Source organism: Vicugna pacos, chromosome 22 (genome assembly GCF_048564905.1).
Source record: "Vicugna pacos chromosome 22, VicPac4, whole genome shotgun sequence".
Taxonomy (NCBI): Eukaryota; Metazoa; Chordata; class Mammalia; order Artiodactyla; family Camelidae; genus Vicugna; species Vicugna pacos.
Genome location: NC_133008.1, coordinates 24,355,429 through 24,377,455, shown reverse-complemented (window position 1 = coordinate 24,377,455; position 22,027 = coordinate 24,355,429). Strand labels below are relative to the sequence as shown.

The window sequence follows — 22,027 nt, the reverse complement described above, 5'->3', positions numbered from 1 at the left end:
GAAGCCTTTGTCCTTGTACCCCCACCCCATAAGTTAGACCCATCTTCCTTCCAAAGACAGCTGGAGTATCAGCAGCTCCCCCCTACCCCCCAGCCACAGAGCCCTAGGGTACTTGGCCCCTCCCCAGCCCAGAAGAAGAAAGAAAGAAGTTACTAAGTTACTGGTTACAGCAATGCTAGTCTTTGGGGCAGGGCTTCCAACCCCCCCAACACCCTGTAGGGCAGGAGTGGCAGGCCTCCTTCTAGGAGGGGTAGGCAGGGGTAGCCCTCCCCATGCCCTCTGGGGGGGGGTGTGTAGCTCCGTATTGCTGGTGCCCCCTGCAGCCTGTCTGGTCACCACCCCCTGCCCCCAGCCCACCCGGAGACTATGCATCCCCTTGGCAGGTGCATTTTTGGGGGAGCGGCAGCAAGCTCCCCAGTGCCAATAAGGAATCTCCCACAGCCTGATCCTCCCTCTTCACACCCCCTTGGAGATATAAGGAGGGGACTGACAGCCTAGACTCCTCGGCTCCAGAGAGGGAAAGGGAGGGGCAAGGAGGAAGGGGTAGAAAGGCTAGCTTTGGGGCAGGTTTCTTCTCTCTCTGCCCCTCGGTCTGGCACACGTTGCCCAGCCATGGGGACCTTCAACCTATGGACAGATTACCTGGGTTTGGCACGCCTAGTGAGGGCTATGCGTGGGGAAGAGGAGCCCGAGACCAGGCTAGACCCCCAGCCAGAATCCATGCCAGGACCGGAGGATCAGAGGCCCAGCCCGGAATCCTCACCAGCTCCTGAACGCCTGTGCTCTTTCTGCAAACACAACGGCGAGTCCCGGGCCATCTACCAGTCCCACGTGCTCAAGGACGAAGCGGGCCGGGTCCTGTGCCCTATTCTTCGCGACTACGTGTGCCCCCAGTGCGGTGCCACTCGCGAGCGCGCCCACACCCGCCGCTTCTGCCCGCTCACCGGCCAGGGCTACACCTCAGTCTACAGCTACACCACCCGCAACTCGGCCGGCAAGAAGCTGGCCCGCCCAGACAAGGCGAGGACGCAGGACTCGGGACACCGCCGAGGAGGAGGAGGAGGTGCCTGTGCAGGTAGCTGGGGGGACTTGCTTCGGAGGTGGCCTGCCTTGGGCTGAGCCCCCTGGGGCCTCTGTGAAGTGGGGTTGACCCCAGGGGTTACCCACTTCAGAGGGTTGCGGGGACATAATCCATGTAGGAAGCTTAGAACCATACTCTGGAACTGCTGCCCAGTGTGGGTAAACTGGGGCTGGGCTTCCCTGTGCGGCCTGGGGCAAGGCATTATCCTCGGGGCCCAAAGGGGAAATGCCAACCTCTTCCAGGCACGGGGTGATCTGGCAGGGAGGCGGTGGGGACTAGCGGTGGACTGCGGACAGGTCCAACAGGGACTCCAATCTTGTTGGCATTTAGGAGCTGTGTGGCCAGACACAAATTGCTGAGTTTAGAGAAACCGAGCCTCATTTGTTCACTCATTTGCTAAACAGTGCTGGGCTGGTAGACGGGAGAGTGACAGTTCAAACACAGGAATGGGGGAATCTAGAGAAAGCCTCTGATCCAATGAAGGGGTCCAGGAGGGCTTCCTGGACAAAGTAACTTCTGGGAGCTGAATTCGGTTTGGCGGAGCTCTGGAAGTGTGGCCCAGGCATTTCGGCTTGTTCAGGAACTTTGCCAAGTTCATTGTGTCTGGGACAGAACATGCGTGCATATATAGTAGAGCAGAAGGTGTCAGGAGATTTCAGGGACAGCAAAAGGGCCTATAGGTCCTTACCACTGACCTTAAAGAGTTTGGATTTGGGCACCAGGGGGCCGAGGAAGTGGACAAGAGCAGGTCTGCGGGTTAGCAGCATGTTAGACTGTGAGTGTGTTAGACCCTGGCTAACAAGCTGGACTGCAGGGACAGATCTGAATGTCGGAAGAGGCTGGTTCTCCAGGCAGAGGTGTTCAAGGCAGTGAGGAGGGTGAGTCCCAGCATCCGGGGAAACGTCAGGTTGGAGGGGAGTGCCACAACTTCACTGTGTGTGGATCAGCTCAGGCAGGTGGCTAGGGATGAAACTTGGAAGAGAGCTGTAGCTGGAGCCTCCCTGAGGTCTAAAAGGGCTCTCCCCACACTGCACCGCCCACCACACAGGGTCGCGGATCTTGCCCATCAAATGTGGATTCCAGTTCTGCATGTCTGGGTGCAGGCTGAGCACCTGAGTTTCTAGCCAGCTCCCTCTGACACTGCCATGCTGCAAGGTCATGGGCCCAGCAGGCTCTGAGTAGCTCTGGCTTAAATGGCAGCAGTTATTACAGATGCGAAAGACTTCAGCTTCTACAGGATTTTAAAAGAGAAATCCGTTTTAGCAACTTTAATTGCCTTTGGGGAAGTCAGCCAACAGAGATGGGTCTGACAGGGTGGTGCCGCTGTCCATTTGGGTGCCCTGTGTGGGTGCTGCCGCTCCCATCAGACTGTGAGCCCCTCTGGAAGTGACTAGGGGGGAGGACCCCTCCCCATCTGGGCAGCTGTGCGGTGAACATTTGTTAGAAGGGTGAGAGATTGCCTCCAAGAGAAGATAGTATTTATTCCCTGTGAAGTCTGATGAGAGACCAGGAGAGGTGGGAAGCTGAAGGGACGTAGAGATCATGGTCTCAGAACCTTCCTCTTTCCCCTTAAGTCCGAGCCGAGGGAACACGGAAACTTGCCTCCTGCGGGCGGTGGGGGGAGTGGGGCACGGGGAGACTTCATCACGATATTGGCACAAAAAGGCTGCTTGTCCTCCCTGGTAACATTCTAGGTGTAACAAATCCGGGGTTCTCGAGCCCTGCGGCCGCGAGGGGGCAGCACGACAGCGCTGAGTTGTAGTTTCTGCGCTTTGTGTTTGGCTCTGGGTCCCACCTGGTGCTGCCCTGGTCCGGGAATGTCACAGGGGTGCTATTCCAGAAGTAGCCTCCAGGTGGCGCCAGAGCTCCGACAGTCTCGCAAGTCGAGTCGGTACTTCGGGAACATTGAATCATCGCCTATTATTAAATGTTTTTCTCCTCTCCGCTCTGCTTTTTAAAACCCAGGTTCCAAAGGTGCCGGGACGCCTTCCGGAACTTCTCCTTCTTCCTGCAGTCCCTCCACTTCTGCCTAAGAGGCTGGCGCCGGCAGGACGGGAATGCTGCCTTCACCTGGGGGTGGGGGTGGGGGAAGATCCACCCTTTGAAGATCCGCCCCTAGGCCCTGCCCCCAGCCTGGTGGCCTGGCAGGAGGGCCCGGCCTGGGAGCACAGACGAAAGAGCTCCCCTGAAAGGAAGGAAGTGGTCTCCGGTACCCCCACCCTCCGTCCCCAGCGCTGAGCACCCAGTCAGCACTCAATAAATGCTTGTGAATGGATCAGCGTCAGATGTGGGACAAGGTAGTGTGAACAGCGCCGAAGGGGCTTGGGGAACCTTCCTCTCCTGGCTGCATTCATCAGCCCCCACATGTTACTGTGACCTCTGTTTTCCCCAACTATTTGGATTTCCATTCACCCTGGGGTGCAGGGGTGAGCTGCTTTGTGCTGAGCAATGGGAGTGGGCACCGCTGGGCAGCTGTGGGGTTCTGAGGGCAGCCCCAGCTGGGAGCTTCTGAGCACTTGCTGCTAGGTTAGTGCCATGAGGCTGTTTCTGTGACGTCTGGTGTTTGCAAGCTCTTCCAGCCACCTCTTTCATGTTGACATGTCAGATGGGTGGCATCGCCCACACTAGGTGCCCGATTTGAGGGGAAAATGGAGACAATTAGAGTATCCCCCCACCTGCTGCCATCATCCTCATCTAAGAGGCCCTCAGTGAATGTTTAAGTCACCATGGTGCCCCAGCAACTGGGGGCCATAAAGTAACATGTCAGGGCCTTCAGAGCAAGGGAAGGACTTCTGGGCTGGGGTAGTGGGGCAGTAAGGAGTATGTCCTGGGGGGTGGGGCCAGGCGAGGCCTTGGGTAGGGAGCACCACAGAGGTGATCTGGCTGTGCTAGGGCAGGAGGCCTTGGGTAGGGGGGTGTACTTGGGGACCAGGGCATCCCCATCTCCTGTGCCTCCTCCACCCCCAGCCTCCAGGGGGCAGCAGGTGGCAAGTGTTAACTCACATTCCTCCCCCAAGTGGAGGGCTGGCCTGAGGGCCTGCGCTCCACCTTCAGCTCACAAGCTCTCCCAGGGTTGAGTGGGGACAGGATTTGGAATCACAGGTCCTCTTTGCCCTTGATTTTTCCACCTCAGCTGGAAGCTGAGGCCACCCAAGAGGGCTGGGGAGAGCCAGGGATGGGAGACAACCCTTGAAGACAGCCTGCTGCCCAGGCTTGGAGAGGAGCGGGAAGGTGGAGAAAGACACAGAGGAGGCCTCCTTAGCAGCCCCAAGAGTTTCAAACTCAGTCAGGGGACACGACACTCCAGCCAGCCCCAGCTGCCTGCAGCTGCTAATTGTATAAGCCAGAGCCACTGGGGCTTGATACCCACGGATTGGGCACGTCCTTTTAGGTTCAAGGAAGGAGCTGTACATTCAGCTGGAAGAAGTGTTGGGGGCTCCTGACCCGCCTTGCTCCCTCCTGAATGGGGTCTCCCAGGGTGTAAGAAGGCAGTGGGAGGAGGGCTCTGCCTTGGCTGTAGGAGTTGGGGTGTAGGAGTCACAGGCAAAGCAACTGATAAAGTCTTGGGTCTAGTCAACTTTGTGGTAACCAGTTTAACACACGTCTTCTGTAAAATGGGTTTCACAGCAACACCTGGGACTGCTCACGATGGGATGGCATCAGGGCTGTGTTAAGGCTTGGTGGGGCAGGGTGTGCAAAGCCTGCCTTCGAGACCCTCCAGGTATTAGCTGTGTTTGCATCGGTTACAAGTCCCCAGGACTGCCTCCCTCTGGGCTGGGCCCTCCAAGCAGTTTGTCCCATGGAGAGAAGAAGCCATCTGAGCACTGAATGCAAACTCACAAGCTCTCCAGCTGGACAGTCAGCCAAGATGTCTCATTGGACTGTTCCTTCACTGAAACTGTGTCTGAATGTGAGCACACACGTGCGCATGCGCACATACAGCCACCTGCTCCTGGAGAGTCCTACACAGTCAGTAACTCATGGTGACCCCTGCACTCCTGGGGCCCAGCAGCAGCCCAGCTTGCCTTCCCAGGGAGGATGAGAAGTAGAAGTAAAAGGAGAAAGGGGTGGTTAGGGAGTTCTGTGGGCAGAACATCAAGGAAGTGAAAATGCCTCAAACCCCAAACAACAGGTCACAAGGTCTGAGGTCTGGCTAGGGAATCATTTATTAATGGTCTTCCCAGAAGAAATAAAATGGAAATCTGGAGAAAAACAAGGGTACAACCAACAAAGAGAGCCCTTTTCTCCTCCAGGAAAGAAACAAATTCTGAACCTTCCATAACCTCAGCTAAGGAGCCGAAATTTGCAAACCCAGATAAACATCTGGGTGGCTTTTGGTCCCTGCTCAGAAGCAGCCCGCTTCCTGGGGCCCCAGCCCGCCTCCCGCCTCCAGGCCTCCGCCACAGGGAGGAGCAGGCTCCCTCCCCCATGGCTCCCAAGGGAGGCTGTTGACATGGGCAGGGCCTTCTGGGTGTCCCACGGGAAGCTGACTTCCGGTTTGGCTGAGGGGAGGTTTCTGGGGCCCACCGCTGGAGCATCTTGGAGAGTAACAGAAGACCAGGGGGCACATAGGGGCCTGAGAGCTTTCTGGGGTCTGCTGAGGGATTGTTTCCAACTGTTTGGCAGGAACATCAGGCCCTTCTGGGGGCCGGCAAGCTCGTGTGCACACACACTGCCATCCCCCAGCAGTTGGGAAGCAGTCTACAAATCCCTCCAGGACTGCTCCCCTCGAGGGAGGTTCCCAGCCCCCTTTGGCGTGTAAGGTGCAGGGCCCTTCCTTGCTGTCTTTGCTTTCCAGTAGCAGCTGAGGCGCTTGGAGGCCTCCAGGTCCCGATGGGCGCTCATGATCAGCCGGCTGCATGGAAATGCACATGAGCTATGCGCCACCTCGAGACAGCGGGACCGCACCTCACACCACACACCAGCCTGCTCAGACACGCACGCACACACACGCAGCCTCACACAGGCACACGCACCCCCATAATCAGAATCGGCCTGTTTCAGGGCAGGTTGTAACCCTTCTAGACCCTCTTCAGAACCTAACAGCTCTGTGAAAGATGGGTCTGTGACACACTGAACGGGCTGGGGCCCAGGTGCGGTGGAGATTCCCGGAGGCCCCTCTCTGGGGGGCCCTGGCCCACCCTGGGACCTGAGCCTCACCGCTGCTCTGGGCCCTCTCGCCATCCTCCTGTGGCCCCATCCCCTCCGCCCGTCAGGAGGATCTGTGGCCCCAAGCCCAACCCTTACTTCAGGCTGGAGAGCTCGATGACAAGGCCCCGCACAGTGTCTGTTGCATCCTCCATCCTGGCGGCTTCACAGGTCTTGATCCCCATTTGGGTCCTGGTGGGAAGGGAGGGAGGACGAGAGTCCTGACCTCACTGGACAGCTCCACCAGACTCCGTCCTGGGGGCTGTCTTCTCTAGAGATGAATTATTTTGACAACTATGAAGCCATCATGGGTAGGCCCAGAATCCAGCCGCTTCTCCCACTGCCAGGGCCCTTGGCTGACAGTTGCCACAGCCTTCCCAGTCCCAGCTCCTGCCTCTACTATTATTTGAGCAAAGAGGAGGGAGATTTGTGTCTGAATCTCTGATGGTCTCCATGCAACCCCACATGGATGGCTGGAAGTCTCCAGGTGGGTCCCAGGGAATGGTTCTGTGGCCTGTGAATGGGACAGGCAAGGGACTAAGACCCAGGCTAGCCAGTCATCTCAGGGTGGCCAAGCCAGGTGGAGCAGAACTGGAGTTCCCACAGTGAGAGCCCAGGAAATGCTGCCAGGCTGGGGTGAGAGGCCAGGAAGGCGACCCTCTGCCCGGCACAGGCTGTACACGTTAAATCTGGTGGGTGCCGCGGCCACCTCTTCCATAGATACCAACATCGTGCAGTGCCAGCCCTTCCAGGAACTGCTCTGGGCACTGGGGAGGCTGCGAGGGACAAAACACTTAGTTTCTGTCTAGCTGGGGTGGGAGCAGGGGCGAGTGAGAGGCAGACAATGAGGTGGTCAGATGGCAGAGTGGGGTGGGGGAGAAAAAGACGGCAGGGAAGGGGTTAAAGTTACAACCTGTGGTTATCAGGAAGGCTGCCTCCCCCCCCCCCAAGGAGGAGACATTTGGGAAAGAACATTCCAGAGCCCTAAGAAGTGCTCAGGGAATGGCCAGGAATTCCCTGTCCCCCCATGCGGCATGGAGGGTGGAGGGCTGTGGAAAAGGAAACCCAGCCAAAGTCCCGCCTCACAGCCCTGCACCATCTGCCGCACCTCCAGACCCCATCCCTTCCCTCCCTAACCCCTCCTCCACACTTGCAAGCCAGAAACAGAAACTTGGCCATAAATAATTGATAGGCCACCACTCTGCAGAGAAGCCAGTTCAAGTACAAGGTAATAGGAGAGGATGGTCCCCCAGTGCTACCCACCAGCATGGCTGGGAGAAAGAACACGAAAGGACACAAAGGAGGTGATGGACTGTGAGAGGCTCTGGGGTGGGGGGAGAGGACCCTCCAAAACACACACACCCACACACACACACTCCACAGGCTGGAGGGACAGTGCACCCGGTGGCCTGCAGGAGGGAGAAAAGGTAGACTGCCTTGGGGAAACATAACCAAGCAGGACATAAGACGATGGCAGAGGTCAGAGACTCCGGAGGGCCCGCGGGTGCCAGAGCGGGCATGGCCCCCAAGCTCATGTGGGCCAGTGGTTCTCAAGCCCTGTCTGGGTCCCCTCCCCCTCCTCAGAGACTCAGGGAAAGCTCTGGATCTTCTTTTCAGAAAAATACACAATGCGCATTAAAACAACCCACAGAACTGTGGGCATCTCATCATCCTATGGGTCCTTGGGAGAGATTCTGGCTTGGGTACAGATTGCTGACCACCAGTTCTCCACCTCCAGGGAGCACGGGACATGTGCAGTTTGAAAGCTGGGACTTAGCATACTTACTGGACTGAGGAAAGTACCTCCGAGGGGAGAGCCAGGGCCTCCTCAATCACCCTCACCAGCAAAGTGGGAGCTCACGGGGCTGGGGTGAGGGGGAGCGCAGGGACTCTAGCACCAGGAAGGCAGCCACACTCTCCCCTCCCAGGAACAAGGGAGGACTCTTGCCAAAGCAAGGGTCCTGGGGTGGCCTCCCACCCTGCCTACCTCGGCTGGGCCTTGGCAAGAGGGCCTCCATCAGCATGTGGGCTGGTGCTAGGCCAGCAAGGCTCCAGCCCACTCCCTGCAGGAAACAACTGGAAAGAGAGAGCACACACAGGTGAACGGCCCAGCTGCGCGATCCCTGCATGGGGAAGAAGTCACGCAGGGGAGGCTGGGCTTCTCCTCTGCCACTGAGGCCGGACTACTGCAGGGGAAGAGTGGTGTCGCGGAGGGACGCCTGACCTAGGGGCCACCAGCCCGGGCTGCTCTCACCCTCCCTCCTCAGAAAGAGAGCAGAAGGACAATACTGGGCCTGACCCTGGGGTCCTCTTCCAGGCCTGCGCCTTCTGACGTGCTGATCTGTCCTGGTGCATGGCTCCATCCACACGGTCTCTGTCCCTGACGACTGAGGCGTGGTGCTGCCTCTGGCTTGCCCTGCAGTATCTAAAAGGGTAAAGAGAAGACCCTAGGGTGAGGGGTGACAGCAGCGAGGCGGACATCTGGCGTGGACGGGAAGAGGTCGGCCAGATAAGCCTCACGAGTTTCATGTCAGGAAAAGATTCTGCAAATATATTTTGAAGGGAAAATTCATAATTAATAGGGGGGAAGAGCCAGATAACCCTGAGAAGCTTAAATTTCAAAATGTCAATGGTGGTTTAATTTTCATGGAAAATGTCAGGCTAAATTGTGGAGGTGACATACATCCTTCTGAAAAGAGGCAGGGAGGCTGAGGTAGAATGACAGGCCCAGGGTTGCCGGGCCTCTAGTGAGGAGACCAAAGTCCTGGAGTGGGAGATGGGGTGAAGGGCTTGAGCTTGATCTGCAAAGGGCCCCCGAATCCAAAGGAATGGGCACAATGGACAGCTTGCAGCCTAGCACCTGTGACTTGGGGACAACCCTGCCCCGAGACACTTCACAAAGCCTGGAAACAGTTTTGGTTGTCACGTCCAGGGGAGAGGGTGCTCCTAGTACCTGGAGGGTGGGGGCTGGGGGTGCTGCTCAACACCCTGCAGTGCACAGGAGGCGACCCAGCCCCTAGCACCAGTGGTGCCGAGGTCAGGACAAGGTGCCCGCTGTAGACTATACAGTTTTGGCCAACTGTTCATGGACGTGACTCTGACTTAAAATACAGGCTGATGGCCACAGATTCAGCCAACGTGCAGCACCATTCTTGGTCATGAGGAATAATCTTCCCCAAAGGTACCACAGCTCCAACCAGGGTAGTGTAAATGTCAACAGAGGTGGCACTTGTATCGAATGTGTGGGGGCTGCCCCTGCAGGCCCTGAGAGGGACCTGGGAGCCAGCGTTTTAAATGACACTCTTTATGGGAGGCTCCATTGGCCCTGGGGTGAGCATCATGTCCCAAGGGAGCTCCTATGAGAATAAAACCCCAGCTTTCCTGGGAGGGCACCTGGGTTTGAAACCTGTCCATCATTGCTGCGAGTCCCTAAGTCCCCTCTTCTGAAGTGGTGCTCACAGCTGTGCCACAGTGAGGTCGACGGCTGTACCTCCACCCACCTGTGTTCTGTTCCCATGTGTCCCTGCGCACTCGGCCTTCCTGCCAGGGGCAGTCTGGAACCTTCCCATGGGAACCTGCAGCTGGGTCGCCTGACTTGTTCAGGAACGCCCGGTGTCAAAACAAAACGCGCCTGGGCGTCAGCGGCCTTGTCAGGACAGCGCCTCCTCCCCCAGCAGGCCTGTCGGGTCTGACCACCCCGTTGTCTGCCGGGTCCCCTGAGCTGGCACTGCCGATGCCTTGGTGCTTTCAGAGCGCAGTGGCTGGCGGCATGTCTGGGAGCGCTCGCTCCTTCACCAGCTGGATGATGCCCAATGTCCCACTGCTCCCCCAGCCTTCCCCCCCCAGACACTATCCAAGGGGCCAGAGACTGTGGACAACTTAGCTCTTCTTTCCAAGTGAGGGGTTTGCACTTTTCAAGAGATGAGGCTTTCATGAGAGTTTCAGCTCTGCTCAGCACCTGAATGCCTCCCTCTCCCAGGCAATTGTTTTCAAATGCTGCATCTGAACTGCACTGTGACTTGTGTTCTCGCTTGTCTGGTGATCACAGCAACGCGCGAAGGGTGGTACAAGAAATCTGAGGCAGGGCAGGGAGGGCTAGATTTCAAAAGTCACCAAGTAGGCAAAAGTCACAAGTGACCCTTGGCCATCCCATGGGAAGGCAGCACCTGAGACCCACATTCGCTCAGCCCAGCCGCACTCCCCTCCGCAGCCAGAACAGCTGGCTTTCTTCAGCTGGGCACCAGATGAAGTCCTTTGCCATGTTTCGGGGCTGTGTCATATGAAAAAACTCTTTTAAGTGCCGAAATGACATGGTACAAAACGCTCACTCTGGGAGCGTCAGGCAGGAATGGTGCTACTGAAAACTTCACAGGGGCAGGGACCACACCTGGTCTGTTCACTCTGGGCTCTAACATCTTGAAGCAAAAACACTTTTTTTAAAAACTGGAGTTTTAAAACAGGGCTGGCCAAAGAAACAGAGGCCACACTTGTGAAGCGACTTGGGCTCGTGTTCATTCTGCAGCAGAATGGCTGAGATGCAGCTGTAGAATCAGGCTGACCTGGAGGCAGACCCGGCCTCCTCCCCTCCTGGCTGCCTCACCTTGCACAGGTGTCTGACCTTCTCCAGCCTCTCAGCCACACCCAGTGTGTGGAAAGAGAACCGCCCACCTCTCAGGCACTCAGCTCAGGCTCAGGTGCGCCAGGCAGCGGCCAGGGATGTGGTGCTTTCTCAGGGGGCGGGGCCAAAGCAGGGAAGCCACCTGCCCTGACAGGTGGTGGCCCAGGGCCAGCCCAGGCTCAGCAGGCAGATGCCTGAAGGAAGCAAAGCCCCAACAAATTCTAGCAGACAAACTAAATTCCATGTATATGTTTGAACAACAATCATATCGGGGACCTCAATGACCCTAAAGATGGGAAAAGGTTCCTTCTGGTTGGGAAGTGAAGTCCCCTCCCCCAGGCCCAGCTTTGCAGTTACTCTAGGTCACCCCTTTTGGTCGGCCGCTCTCCATACACCCCTTGGGAACCTGCAGCCAGAGCAGGCACTGAAGAGTGGGGGTGGAGAGCAGGAGCTCCAGGGATTCCAGTTGGGGTTGGGGGCGGAGGGGAGGACCACCGTCGGCTCTGCCTGGGCTGACAAAATACGTGTATGTCACGTCTTGGGGCTCTTCAGCTCCCACACAGAAGGGAGAAAGACAGGCCTCATAGAGAAAGACAGGCCTGTCCTGTCCTTTCCGGAATGTCACTGACTCCACACCCACCGAAGCTGTGACTCAGACCCCTGAACTCACCTGCTGTCTGAACAGACCGCCGCCATGTGCCCATCGTGCAAGATCGTGACAATTTGGAGCTTGCCCTGGGACATCTGGCTGTAACTCAGGGAAGCTCTTACCTGCTCAGGTGGGGCCTCAAAGCCAGGGGCTTCCAGGGCATCCTGTATCTGGCTGTCTGGCAGGAAGTCAAGCTCCATGGCTGGGGACCACCCCCAGATGGCCGGGTCTGAAGAGTCGGGAGGATGTTCCGGCTGGCCAGCTGGGGTGTCTGGGCTGCCCTGGTGTGCCCCGGCATTCCACGGAGCGCCGTCCACTGCTTCTCTGTATACTGGTGAAGCAGTGGCTCCAAGGGACAGACTGAGCCCCTTGAGGTCTTGTTTGTGGCTCTGGCTCCCTAACTCAGCTGCCTTTTCACCCACAGGCTGCGACGGCACAGGCAGCGCGCACACATCTCCCAGTCCCTCTTGATCTGGGCTTGGCACCTGTGTCTGACCTACACTTGGACCCATTTCCCGGGCTAAAGAGCTAGAATCTCCAGCACCAATTGTGGGCTCCTGGATCTCACGAGCCAGACGCAGGGAGGCTGCAAGGCCGCCCGAGACATCACCAGGGGGCTTGTCCTCCTGCCTTGCCTCCCCTCTGCCTCCTGTGGTCTCCCCAGCGAGAGGCGTGCAGCTGAGCAGGGCCCCACTGAGGCCTCCATCAGGAGCCTTCCCACTGGGAGAGGCAGGCACCCTGGCGCTGACCTCCCTGTCTGGCTTGGCTACCTCTGGAGCTCTCTGTTCTGGCTCAGCGGGGTCTGTGCCCATGTCTGCAATGACAACGGCTCCAAGTGGGGAGTGTCTTGGGCTGCTACAGCTCCATTCTGCCTCCCCGCCAGTCCCACTGGGTGTCTGCAGGGGGTCAGGAGGGCCCTGGGCTGCAGATCCCAGCACTGGGCCTGAAGTGTCCCAGCCCAGGATGCCATCTCCTTCCTCCTGGTGCTCCTCAGGCAGGCCAGCCCCTGCTCCCCATTGGGCACTTCCCCCGTGGGGGGCTCCTTGGTCTGGCTCCTTCTCTTCAGCATCACTATTTGGCAGGTGCCCTGTCTGGCTGTGATCGCCTGGGACACAACCCTCCTCCGTGCTTCCACCATCTGGCACATTGGTCCCTTGCTCTGACAGGTGGTCCTGGCTGGCCCCCTCTGAGGCTGAGGACATTGTCCCCCACTTCGGGGAAGCATTGCTGGAGGCTACAGGCTCAGGATCCCCACTGCTGGGCACAGGCATCACAGGGTTTTGGCCATTGGGCTCGGGGCAGGTGCCATCTGCCTGGGTCTGGTCTCCTGGGTCCCTGGCCTCCTGGAGAGAAAGCCCTGGGGACCCCTTCTGAGGCTGGCTTCCAGCCTGCTGGTCACTGGGCTCTGGCAGTGTTTCCTGTGGAGAGAGAAAGACTCAGTCTGGAGCCTTCAGTGATCAACCGCCCTGAAGATTTTTCTGGTCATGACTGCCTCTGCACAAAGTCTCAGGTGCTCCGTGGATGACAGTGCACCCAGACAGGGATCAGAACCAATGCCAGGCAGGGCTTCTCGTGCCAGGGGCTGCAGGGTACCGGAAGCTCAGGAGCCCCTCCTCCTACCAGCTCCTTCTCCCCACCAGCACGAGTCATGTGGGGGCTCTCGGGAAGATCAAGGATAGAAAAATCAAGGAGGTCCTGTGGATTACACCAGGGTCATCAATTGCGTGGTGTTGCTGATGGATCAAGTTATATTAACATGTTACCACTGGGGGATGCTGCGGGAGGGCACACAGGGGCCTCTCTGTGCTGTTCTGTTTTTGTGGTAAAACACAGATAACCTAAAATTCACCATTTTAATCATTTTAAAGTGTACAATTCAGTGGCATTAAGTATATTCACATTGCGTGCAATGATCACCACCATCTGTCTCCAGAACTCTTTCATCTTCCCCAACTGAATCTCTGCTCCCATTAAACACTAACCCTCCCCCAGCTCCCAGCAACCCCAATTCTACTTTCGTGGACTCAGTAGAATTTGACTACTCTAGGGACCTCGTTTAAGCCGGATCATATAGTATTTGTTGCTTTGTGACTGGCTTCTTATCCTACCCCTGATGTCCTCCAGGCTCAACCATGCTGTAGTATGTGTCAGAATTTTCTTCCTTTTAAAGGCTGAATAATATTCCATTGTGTGAATATACCACATTTTGTTTACTCATTCATCTGCTCATGGACCCTTGGGTTTCTCCCACCTTTAGGCTACTGTGAATAATGCTGCAGTGACCACAGATGTACAAATATCTGTTCTGTTGTACGGCTGTAGCACAATTTGCTCATCTATTCAGGTGGTTATGTGTATCACACTAGTTTGTTCCTTTTTTATTGCTGGGTTGTGTTTTATTGTTGGTGTGGATGGACTATGATTTCTCCAACCATTCACTCATTGAAGGACATCGGGGTTTCCCAGTTACAAACACAGCTGCTCGGAATGCCCATCACTCACTTTTTTAGGGGCATGTGTTCCAGAGACAACATGACCCCTGGAGCTCATGGTGGCAAGGACAAGAGAGCACACTGTAATACATACCCCACTCACACAGAAGCCTCTGATAAGCAAAGGGGTTCAGGGGTAGAACGTGGGCTGCCTTTCTGAGTTTCACTACTTTCCTGCAACCTGGGGAAGAGAGCTCTGGCCTCGACAGCTTTAGTGCAGGCACAGCTGTCTGAACACCTCTCACAGGCCGCCAAGCTCCTGGCACAGCACCTGTCTGTCCACAGACATCTATAGCGCTGAAAATGTGGAGGTGGGTGCGGAGATACAGGACTAGCCACTGCCAAGGACAACCATGGTTGAACTCAATTGCCAAGGTTGGGCCAAGAGGTGGAGCATCTGTAGGGCCCAGCCTGGCTGATGGTAGGGTCTTACCGAGCTGAAGGCCCCACTCCTGAGGTCCTCTTCCCTCCTCTCTGCTTGTCTTGTCATTATCTTCCTGGGTTTTGCAAACTGGGGGACAAACCTCCCAACTGAGTTCTGTGAACCAGATATAAAAAGAATAAAGCAGCAATAAAGATAAGGGAGGAATGAGGTCTCAGAGATAAAACAAACACTAGAACTGGTTTCCTTCTTGCAGTCTCAGACCTGGCCCTTGCCTTCCTCCCCAGCACACACTCTCACCAGCAGCTGTTGACGATGAACAGAGACAAGAACTCCAGCTTAAGGGAGGCAGCATCTTTTGTACATACATGAGGCCATAAAACAGGCTCACCTGGGAAGGAGGAAAGGGAACGGGTTCCTTTTCTGGTTGCCCGGGGAGCCTGGAGGGAGCTCCTGCTTCCTTATCAGGAGAGCTGGGAGAAGAAAGACAAAACAGAGGAGGTTCTTAAGTCCTCCTAACGCTGCCTGTTAATTTGCAGAGTAAGACAACAAAGAACGAAATCCAAAGGCAAAGTAGTGCTCAGGGTCTCCTAAGAGGGTGGCCCTGGAGCACCTGCTTGTGGGGGGAGGTGGGTAAGGGGAGCAGCGCCCTGGGGAACATCGGACTGCCAAGAAGGGTACCGAATCCCACATCCCAGATCAAGCTGCCTGCTCTGGTGGCACTTTACTCTTATAATCCCAGGAATTGGCTCCTGAAGTCAGAACGGGAATTCTCATTTGGACTGACTCTCCAGCTCCCAACTCTGCAAATTCTAAAGAAGTTGTAGATACAAAAAAAACACAGTGTCTAAATAAATGGGTGTATTCATAATCAATGAAATGTGGAAGCAACCAAGATGGCCTTCAGTGGGTGAGTAGATAAATAAACTGGTACACCCAGGCAATGGGACAGTATTTTGGTGCTAAAAAGAAATGAGCTCTCAAGCCATGAAGACACATGGAGATGCCTCAAATGCACATTACCAAGTGAAAGGAGCCAATCTGAAAAGGCTACTGTATAATTCCAACTACTTGATATTCCAGAAAGAACATGCTATGGGGACAGTGAAAAGATCAGTGATTTCCAGGGGCTGAGGGGAGAGATGAACAGGCTAGGATTTCTACAGCAGTGAAAACACTCAGTGTGATACTGAGTGATGGATACATGTCATTGCACTTTTGTCCAAACCTACAGAATGTACAACACACAGAATGAACTCTAAAGTAAACCGTGGACTGTGGGTGATTATCATGGGTCAATGTAGGCTCACCTTGGTGAGAAATGTACCATTCTGGTGAGTGGTGGTGGTAACGGGCAGGCTATCCATGCGTGGAGGTGGGGGTGAGGTAAGTGGGAAACCACTGCTCCTTTCTCTCAGTTTTATTGTAAACCTAAAACTGCTCTAAAAAAATACAGTCTTTAAAAAAAAAACTGGTGACACTGATGGTTATAGCTAAATAAATGTGGCTATGTATATTGTAAAAAAAAAAAGGATCAAAATCTGGAACTGAAACTTCACAATTTCAACTTTGGAAGTGGAACAGAAAAAAAGCATGAGGACACACGGTAATAGGCTTGAATTGTGCCAAGAGGGGTTATGGAGACAGAATCAGTCTAGATACTGATAGCAACCGTCTGTTCGAAAATTTTTAATTGGGATGGGTTGTTTGGGCGGCTTCTGGAGTGCTGGCAAGACTTCACTGCTCAACATAAATGTGTTAAGCTGACTGCTTTATGTTGGTTTTTTTTCTGTTATATTTCTGTGCATGCCGTATTTCTTAATAAAACATCAAAAAAGCAAAAACAGAAGACAACAGCGGGAACCCACGTCTGTGGATTCTGACTAGTCTTATGGACTCAGCATGGTGGGCAGCAGCTGCGACCCCAACAGCCCTGTTGGCCTCTCCAGGAGTGACACAGCGACACTGTCGTGTCTGTCTGGGAGAATGGCTTACGTGTGACATGTGGCCCCTCTCTTCATGCCACACATACAGCAGGGCCACCTTTACCCCTAAGACTGCAAAGTCCTGAGATCAGACAGACATACACCTGAGAAAACAGCTCTATCAGTTGGATTGCATGCCTCAATTTTTCACTCAGAAAATATGCTAGTCCAATCCATGATTCTTCTACTGAAGACTTCAGGGAGCAGGAACCTGGCTTCTCCCAATTCCTGCTAACCCCTTCTACTTTGCTACAGTTACATGTGGTTTAACCCTGTGGAGACTAAGCGGTTCTCCAGATCTTCCTTTTCTTTCCACACCCCCTCTACTATGCTTAATTAGATATTTTCTGAAAAAATTAGGGAACTAGGAAACCTCAGTGGTGAAGAGCACAGAAGCCAGACACAGCCAGAACCCCAGCCTGCCTTGTACCAGCTCAGTGGTCTTAGGCAAGTCATTTGACCTCTTGAAGCCTCAGAGTCCTTATCTGCCAAATGGGGATAAAAACCCATGTCACAGTGCCATGAAGATTAAATGAGATGATGTGTGAGAAGTATTTATTATATTATTATAGCTAATAAGCATGCTGCCTGGAACATGAAGATCATTATTCTCTCTTGTGGGTTACTATTTCACAGACCCACGACTCCTTCAGTCCCTTCCTGATTAAGAGGGAGCGTGGGATAACTATGGATTTGACCTGCAGGCAGGACAAGTTGTATTCTGTAACTAAGTGACCTTGAAAAAATCAAGGTTTTCCTTGCCTGTGATTAAAATATTGACTTTTTTTTTGCTAGAGGGGAGAGTCCCCGGAGCAAAACTTTGAGAAGCTCAATCCAAGAACACTGAGCCCCTGATGGGGAAGCATGGCCCTGGATGGGTCATGTCAGTTGGTCCCCTCCCCTTTGCATCCACTGGCCGTGCCCACTGTCAGCAGAGAGGCTTGCTGGAATGTTCCGAGCCACCTACCTGGGGGCTGCCTGTCCTGGTTCCTCCCTGCTCTGCTCTGCAGAGGGAGCGGGTCCTGATCTGCCTGCTGACTCTTCAGGGTGATGCAGATGGCCCAATGTGGAATTCTGGGGGGCCCTATCAGAGTCTCCTCGCCTTGGGTTCTTTGGAAATTTCAGAGGACGGGTTCCTTCTCCTCCTGATTTAGAGACAAAAGAAGATGAAGGGGTTGGGGGTAGCGGGAGCAGGCACTGCCATGGCTGACAACCAAACACATGAGGGCCACTGAGGCAATGTGAGCAAACGTGTGCAATGGGCAGGAAATTCTTGCTCTGACACTTGCCTGGAGAGCAAAAGATGGGATGGAATCTCATCCAGGTGGGACCCAGGAGCTTACCTGACCATGGGATGCAAAGGCTTTTTATCGATTGACTAGTCATGACTGATGCTGGATTCTGAGGTGACCTGGCCTGGCTCGGAAACACCTGGGACAACCTGGCCCAGCTGACTGTCTCTCTGGGGAAGTGGTGAGGTGTGCTATCTCCTGTGTGCCTCAAATGTCCCTGCAGAGGGGCCATCCTTGACTTTTCCTTAGAGCAACTCCTCCCAGGCCCATGCTCTGTTCTATTCACTTCACATCTTTTCTCTACAAGTATCTGATGTACTGGGTCATTTTCTGTCTCCCCTACTACAACCTGTTCCATGCAAGGAGGGGCCTTATCTTTCTCACACTCTGCTGGGTCTCAAGCAGCTAGGAGAGCATCTAGTAAACCGTCGGTGCCCAATAAATACTTGGTAGACAACCGAATGAATGCACATGAAAACAAAAATCAGTTCCCAGGAAATGCAGAGAACAGTAAATTATGTACCACTCTGGCTTTCCATGACACTTGCAGAATATCCATCCTAGGAAAACTGGGGCCCAGAGTCATCAAGTGCTAAGGAGGTGACTTCTCCACTGCCTCTCGGTCCCTTATATCCCCACAATACCTTTTCCCATCACTGAAAGCAATTTAGAGCTTTAAAGGCACTTATTAATATCCATTTGTTGAATGAAGGAAATTCCCTTACACAGAAACTGCCAATAGTGGCTGGCTTGTAAGACCTCTTCATATCTGGCCCCAACCGAACCATCTGTCAATAAATAAAAAAAAGGGTTGACTCTAGTGAGTTCCATGCCAGACACTGTCCTGAGAACTCAGCTGTGTTACGATAAAACCCTGAGGTAGGGTCCTGATGTTATAACCATCTTACAGATGAGAAAGCTGAGGCACAGAGAGGCCAAGGAAGCTGGTATCAGATCCAGGCAGTCCAGCTCCAGAGCCTGTACACTTAACAGTACTTGAGCATTTACTGAGCACCTACTGTGTACTGAACTTCTGACCAGGCAGCAAGAACAAAAAGACAAACCATATCCAGGTCTGATTTTCCTGGAGGTCAGTCACATAGACCCCCGCCGGCGTCAGCTCCTTACACATCTTGAAATAAACCCATTGAAGGAGTTCCCTCCCCACAACATTGAATGGCTAGGGTCTGCCTTAGCATTCAGCTTTTTGGGCTCCACTAGACCACAGTGGCTTTCCTGTAATTTCTCCTAATTCTGTCAGTTACAGTTCTTGTGTGCCCATTTAGAACTTTACCCAACTGCTGTGCGTTTGATTAGCTCTCTCGGTGAGAAGCATTTTTCTTCCCACCCTCCCAACTAGATCTTGAAGCTGTCAAGGGCGGGAACTGAGTCTGCTGCACCCTTTGATCATTGCCCTGCTCCCACCCCCATCTCAGATACCCACCCAGCACCGCATCCAGAGCAAGGCTCCGATGAATGTTTCTTACACACATTCCCACCTTGTGGTCTGTCAGAAAATGCAAAAATACAGCGGCTTCATTTATTTAATTTCTTAAGATGTTTGCTTTGTTCATCCAATGGACATTTGTACCAAATAAAAAGGGAAAATATCAACAGACATGAAGAGGCTTCCATTTCCTTCCTGTGATCTGTCCCCACCGGATTAATTTAAGAAAAACTAACGCAGAACCTTGTGTTCAACACCAAAGGCCAAAGACATCAGGAGGGAAAGGGCTCCTTTCACCCTCTGCCAGAATCATCTTCCTCTCTCCCCACCCCATCCAGGACACACAGAAAGAGCTGTCCTGGGCCAATCTAAGGTCCACTGAGCTGGGAGTCCACTGCCAAGAGAGGCCCCAAATGATCTGCTGTGGGTGGGCCTGGCTGTCCTCAGCTTCCTCCTCCAAGGTCAGAGGAATTCCTGTGTCTCCAAGCAGCCTGCTGCTCATCTCTGTACAAAACATCTTCGATCTGTTGAAAAAATTTCTTTCCTGTCCCACATCTTGGGGGAAAAAAATGAGTGCTACTCTCAAAGTTCATTAACCACTCACTGGTTACTTCTAAATTTTTGAGAAATTTAAATTACCTTAGACAATGACAGGGAAATGGAGCTGTACTATGTAATACAGGGTAAGCTTTCCTTTCCAATGAGGAAATTCTACATGTATATTGACAAGTAAAGATGGTCTTGAAACACACAAAGTGAAAAACAAAGGATGAAGCTCAGTATGTGTGATGATTCTATTTTCCAATAAAATCCCTGTTATTTGTGTATACAAAGGGAAAGTCTGGAAAAGTAGCAGACTGAGGCTCATTTCCTGTTTTTTTTTGTTTTTTTTATGTTCCACTACATGGGCCATCATCATCCTATGGTGATGGGGGATGTTAACATTTGGGGAAGCTGGGGAAAGGGTAGACAGAACTCTGAACAATTTTTGCAACTTTTCTGTAAACTTAAAATTGTTTCAAAATGAAGCTTTCTTTTAATCTGAAAGGATAATCATAACAGCAGCATATGTTTGTGTACTACCATGAGTCTATTCTTGGCGCTTTATAAATTCTAATCCACATGTGAGCTCTAGGGCATGGTTCTCAACTCTGGTACTATTGACACTTGGGGGCCAGGTCATTCTGTGTCGTGTGGGCTGTCCTCCATATTCCACGATTTTGAGCAGCATTCCTGGCCTACACCCACTAAAATGCCACTACCATCCTCCCCTGCCCCCCAACACACATACATCCACACCAGTTCTGAAAACCAAAAGTCTCAAGACATTGCCAGATGTCCTCTGGAGGTCAAACTACTTCCCCCCAACAGGTTGCAAATCACTGTTCTAACTGAAAGGATACATGCCCTTATTATCCCCTACTTATAGGAGGAAAGTGAGGCCCAGAGTGTCATCCGCCATCACACAGTGAGACGAACCCAGGTTTTGGGTTCAAAAGTGAAGCACTTAGCCACACACCAGATGGCCTTACAGTACATCTCTATACACGTGACATCTGGGAGAGTGGGCCTGCCTAGAGGCTGCACTCCTGCCCTGAAGGCTGGGGGCGTCCCCCAGGCTGTGGGATCTCACTAAAGGCTGAAGAAAGTGCCACAAAGCTTTCACTTTTTACGGTAAGTACTCCTCCATATTTTACACTTTTCTACTAGCGTGGATTAAGTCACTGTTACAGCTGTTGTTGTTTTAAGGAGCTTGGTGTGGTCATATTAGCATTTCTGCAATAACCCACACTCCTCCTATAAGCAGAAGCAGCAATAAAGAGGTGTCAACTTAAACATCCAAATACCTGAGGTCCGAAGCTTCTTCCTCTTACTCATTTTATCCCTCCCTAGAGAAATCTGAAAACAAGGAACAAATTTCATCATTACAAGCAGTTCCTGTCCCTGAGTACAGACCCACTGACCTTGGCTGAGGCCACCCCACCCTCACCTGGGCCCATCTGGCTGCCCCAGGGGTCAGTTGGGCCCCCAAGAGGACACAGGGTGGGAGTCATAGCTATGGCTTGGGCTGTGGGTAGGAATTCAAAACTCCTCCATGCTGCAGAGAGCAGAGAGGGAACTGCCTATCTTCCGCCCAGAGTCTAAGAGCACCTGGGCCAGGAGCTGGGGCCGTGGGAAGCTCTGGGACACTCCTTCTAGTCTCTAAGATGGAGCAGCCAGTGTGAAGCCTTCTCCCTCCAGGCTGGGGTACCTGGGGCCCTTCCAGGGACACCCCAGGACTTTCGAGGTGACACCTGGGGTCCTTCAGGGTCATCTGGGGACTTTAGAGGGGCCACCTGGGGTCCTTCAGGGGATGCCTGGGGCCCTGGAGAGGCAGGAGTCGCCACAGGTCAATCAGTTCTTTCCAGCCTAGGGGGCCAGACAAGACCAAACCAACCTGGGGCACAGAAGTTGTCAAGGTCTCTCTGTCCTTATCAGGAACTGGAAAGGTCTATCTGGATCTGTTGGGGGAATAATTTGATTACATTATTTGCGTAAAATCTTTTTGAAAAAAGAAAAGTCAAAGTTGGCCCTCACGGAGGCTGGGCAGCTGGGGTTCCAAGGCCCGAGCGCTGTGGACGCGGCTTCCGGTGACCAAGCCCACAGTAACCCTACCCCAGGCACTGAAAAGTGAGGACTGCCCAGATCAGAACCTCCAGGAGAGGCCGCAGCTCGCAGGTGACCTCGCAAAGAGAACCCAGAGGCCCTCACACCTGCAAACGCTCCTCCTCTTTCCCGCGTACTACAAGGCCCTCTCGCTCGCGCACGCGCGATACCAGCACCGCCTGTCTTACTTGAGGACGCTCCGCCTCTTTCCCGCGCGACTCTGCGGCACCGCCCACTGCTCTGCAGCGCGCATGCGAGCTCGCGCACTGCCTGCTGGGAATTGTAGT

At 53.8% G+C, this 22,027-nt stretch overlaps 2 protein-coding genes across 7 annotated transcripts; one reads left to right on the top strand and one right to left on the bottom strand.

Moving 5' to 3' along the window:
- Window positions 1-292: 292 nt before the first annotated feature.
- NANOS3 (nanos C2HC-type zinc finger 3) lies at window positions 293-3,344 on the top strand. The gene is made up of 2 exons (XM_006206457.4): window positions 293-1,075; window positions 3,047-3,344. The coding sequence occupies exons 1-2, from the start codon at window positions 613-615 to the stop codon at window positions 3,112-3,114; spliced, it is 531 nt and encodes a 176-aa protein (XP_006206519.1). The 5' UTR covers window positions 293-612; the 3' UTR covers window positions 3,115-3,344.
- Window positions 3,345-5,224: 1,880 nt separating this feature from the next.
- On the bottom strand, window positions 5,225-22,003 carry BRME1 (break repair meiotic recombinase recruitment factor 1). Of its 6 annotated transcripts, none has more exons than XM_072947555.1 (11): window positions 21,929-22,003; window positions 21,532-21,595; window positions 20,942-20,993; window positions 17,323-17,500; window positions 14,762-14,843; window positions 14,422-14,526; window positions 11,619-12,914; window positions 8,529-8,654; window positions 8,217-8,305; window positions 6,329-6,421; window positions 5,225-5,936 (listed from the first exon to the last, which is right to left on the bottom strand). In XM_072947555.1, the coding sequence occupies exons 3-11, from the start codon at window positions 20,970-20,972 to the stop codon at window positions 5,783-5,785; spliced, it is 2,154 nt and encodes a 717-aa protein (XP_072803656.1). In that variant the 5' UTR covers window positions 20,973-20,993; window positions 21,532-21,595; window positions 21,929-22,003; the 3' UTR covers window positions 5,225-5,782. The 6 variants fall into 6 exon arrangements, with proteins under 6 accessions (XP_072803656.1, XP_072803655.1, XP_072803658.1 ...); XM_072947554.1 differs by lacking the exon at window positions 21,929-22,003 and adding an exon at window positions 21,788-21,889; XM_072947557.1 differs by lacking the exon at window positions 21,929-22,003 and adding an exon at window positions 21,846-21,879.
- Window positions 22,004-22,027: the final 24 nt, after the last annotated feature.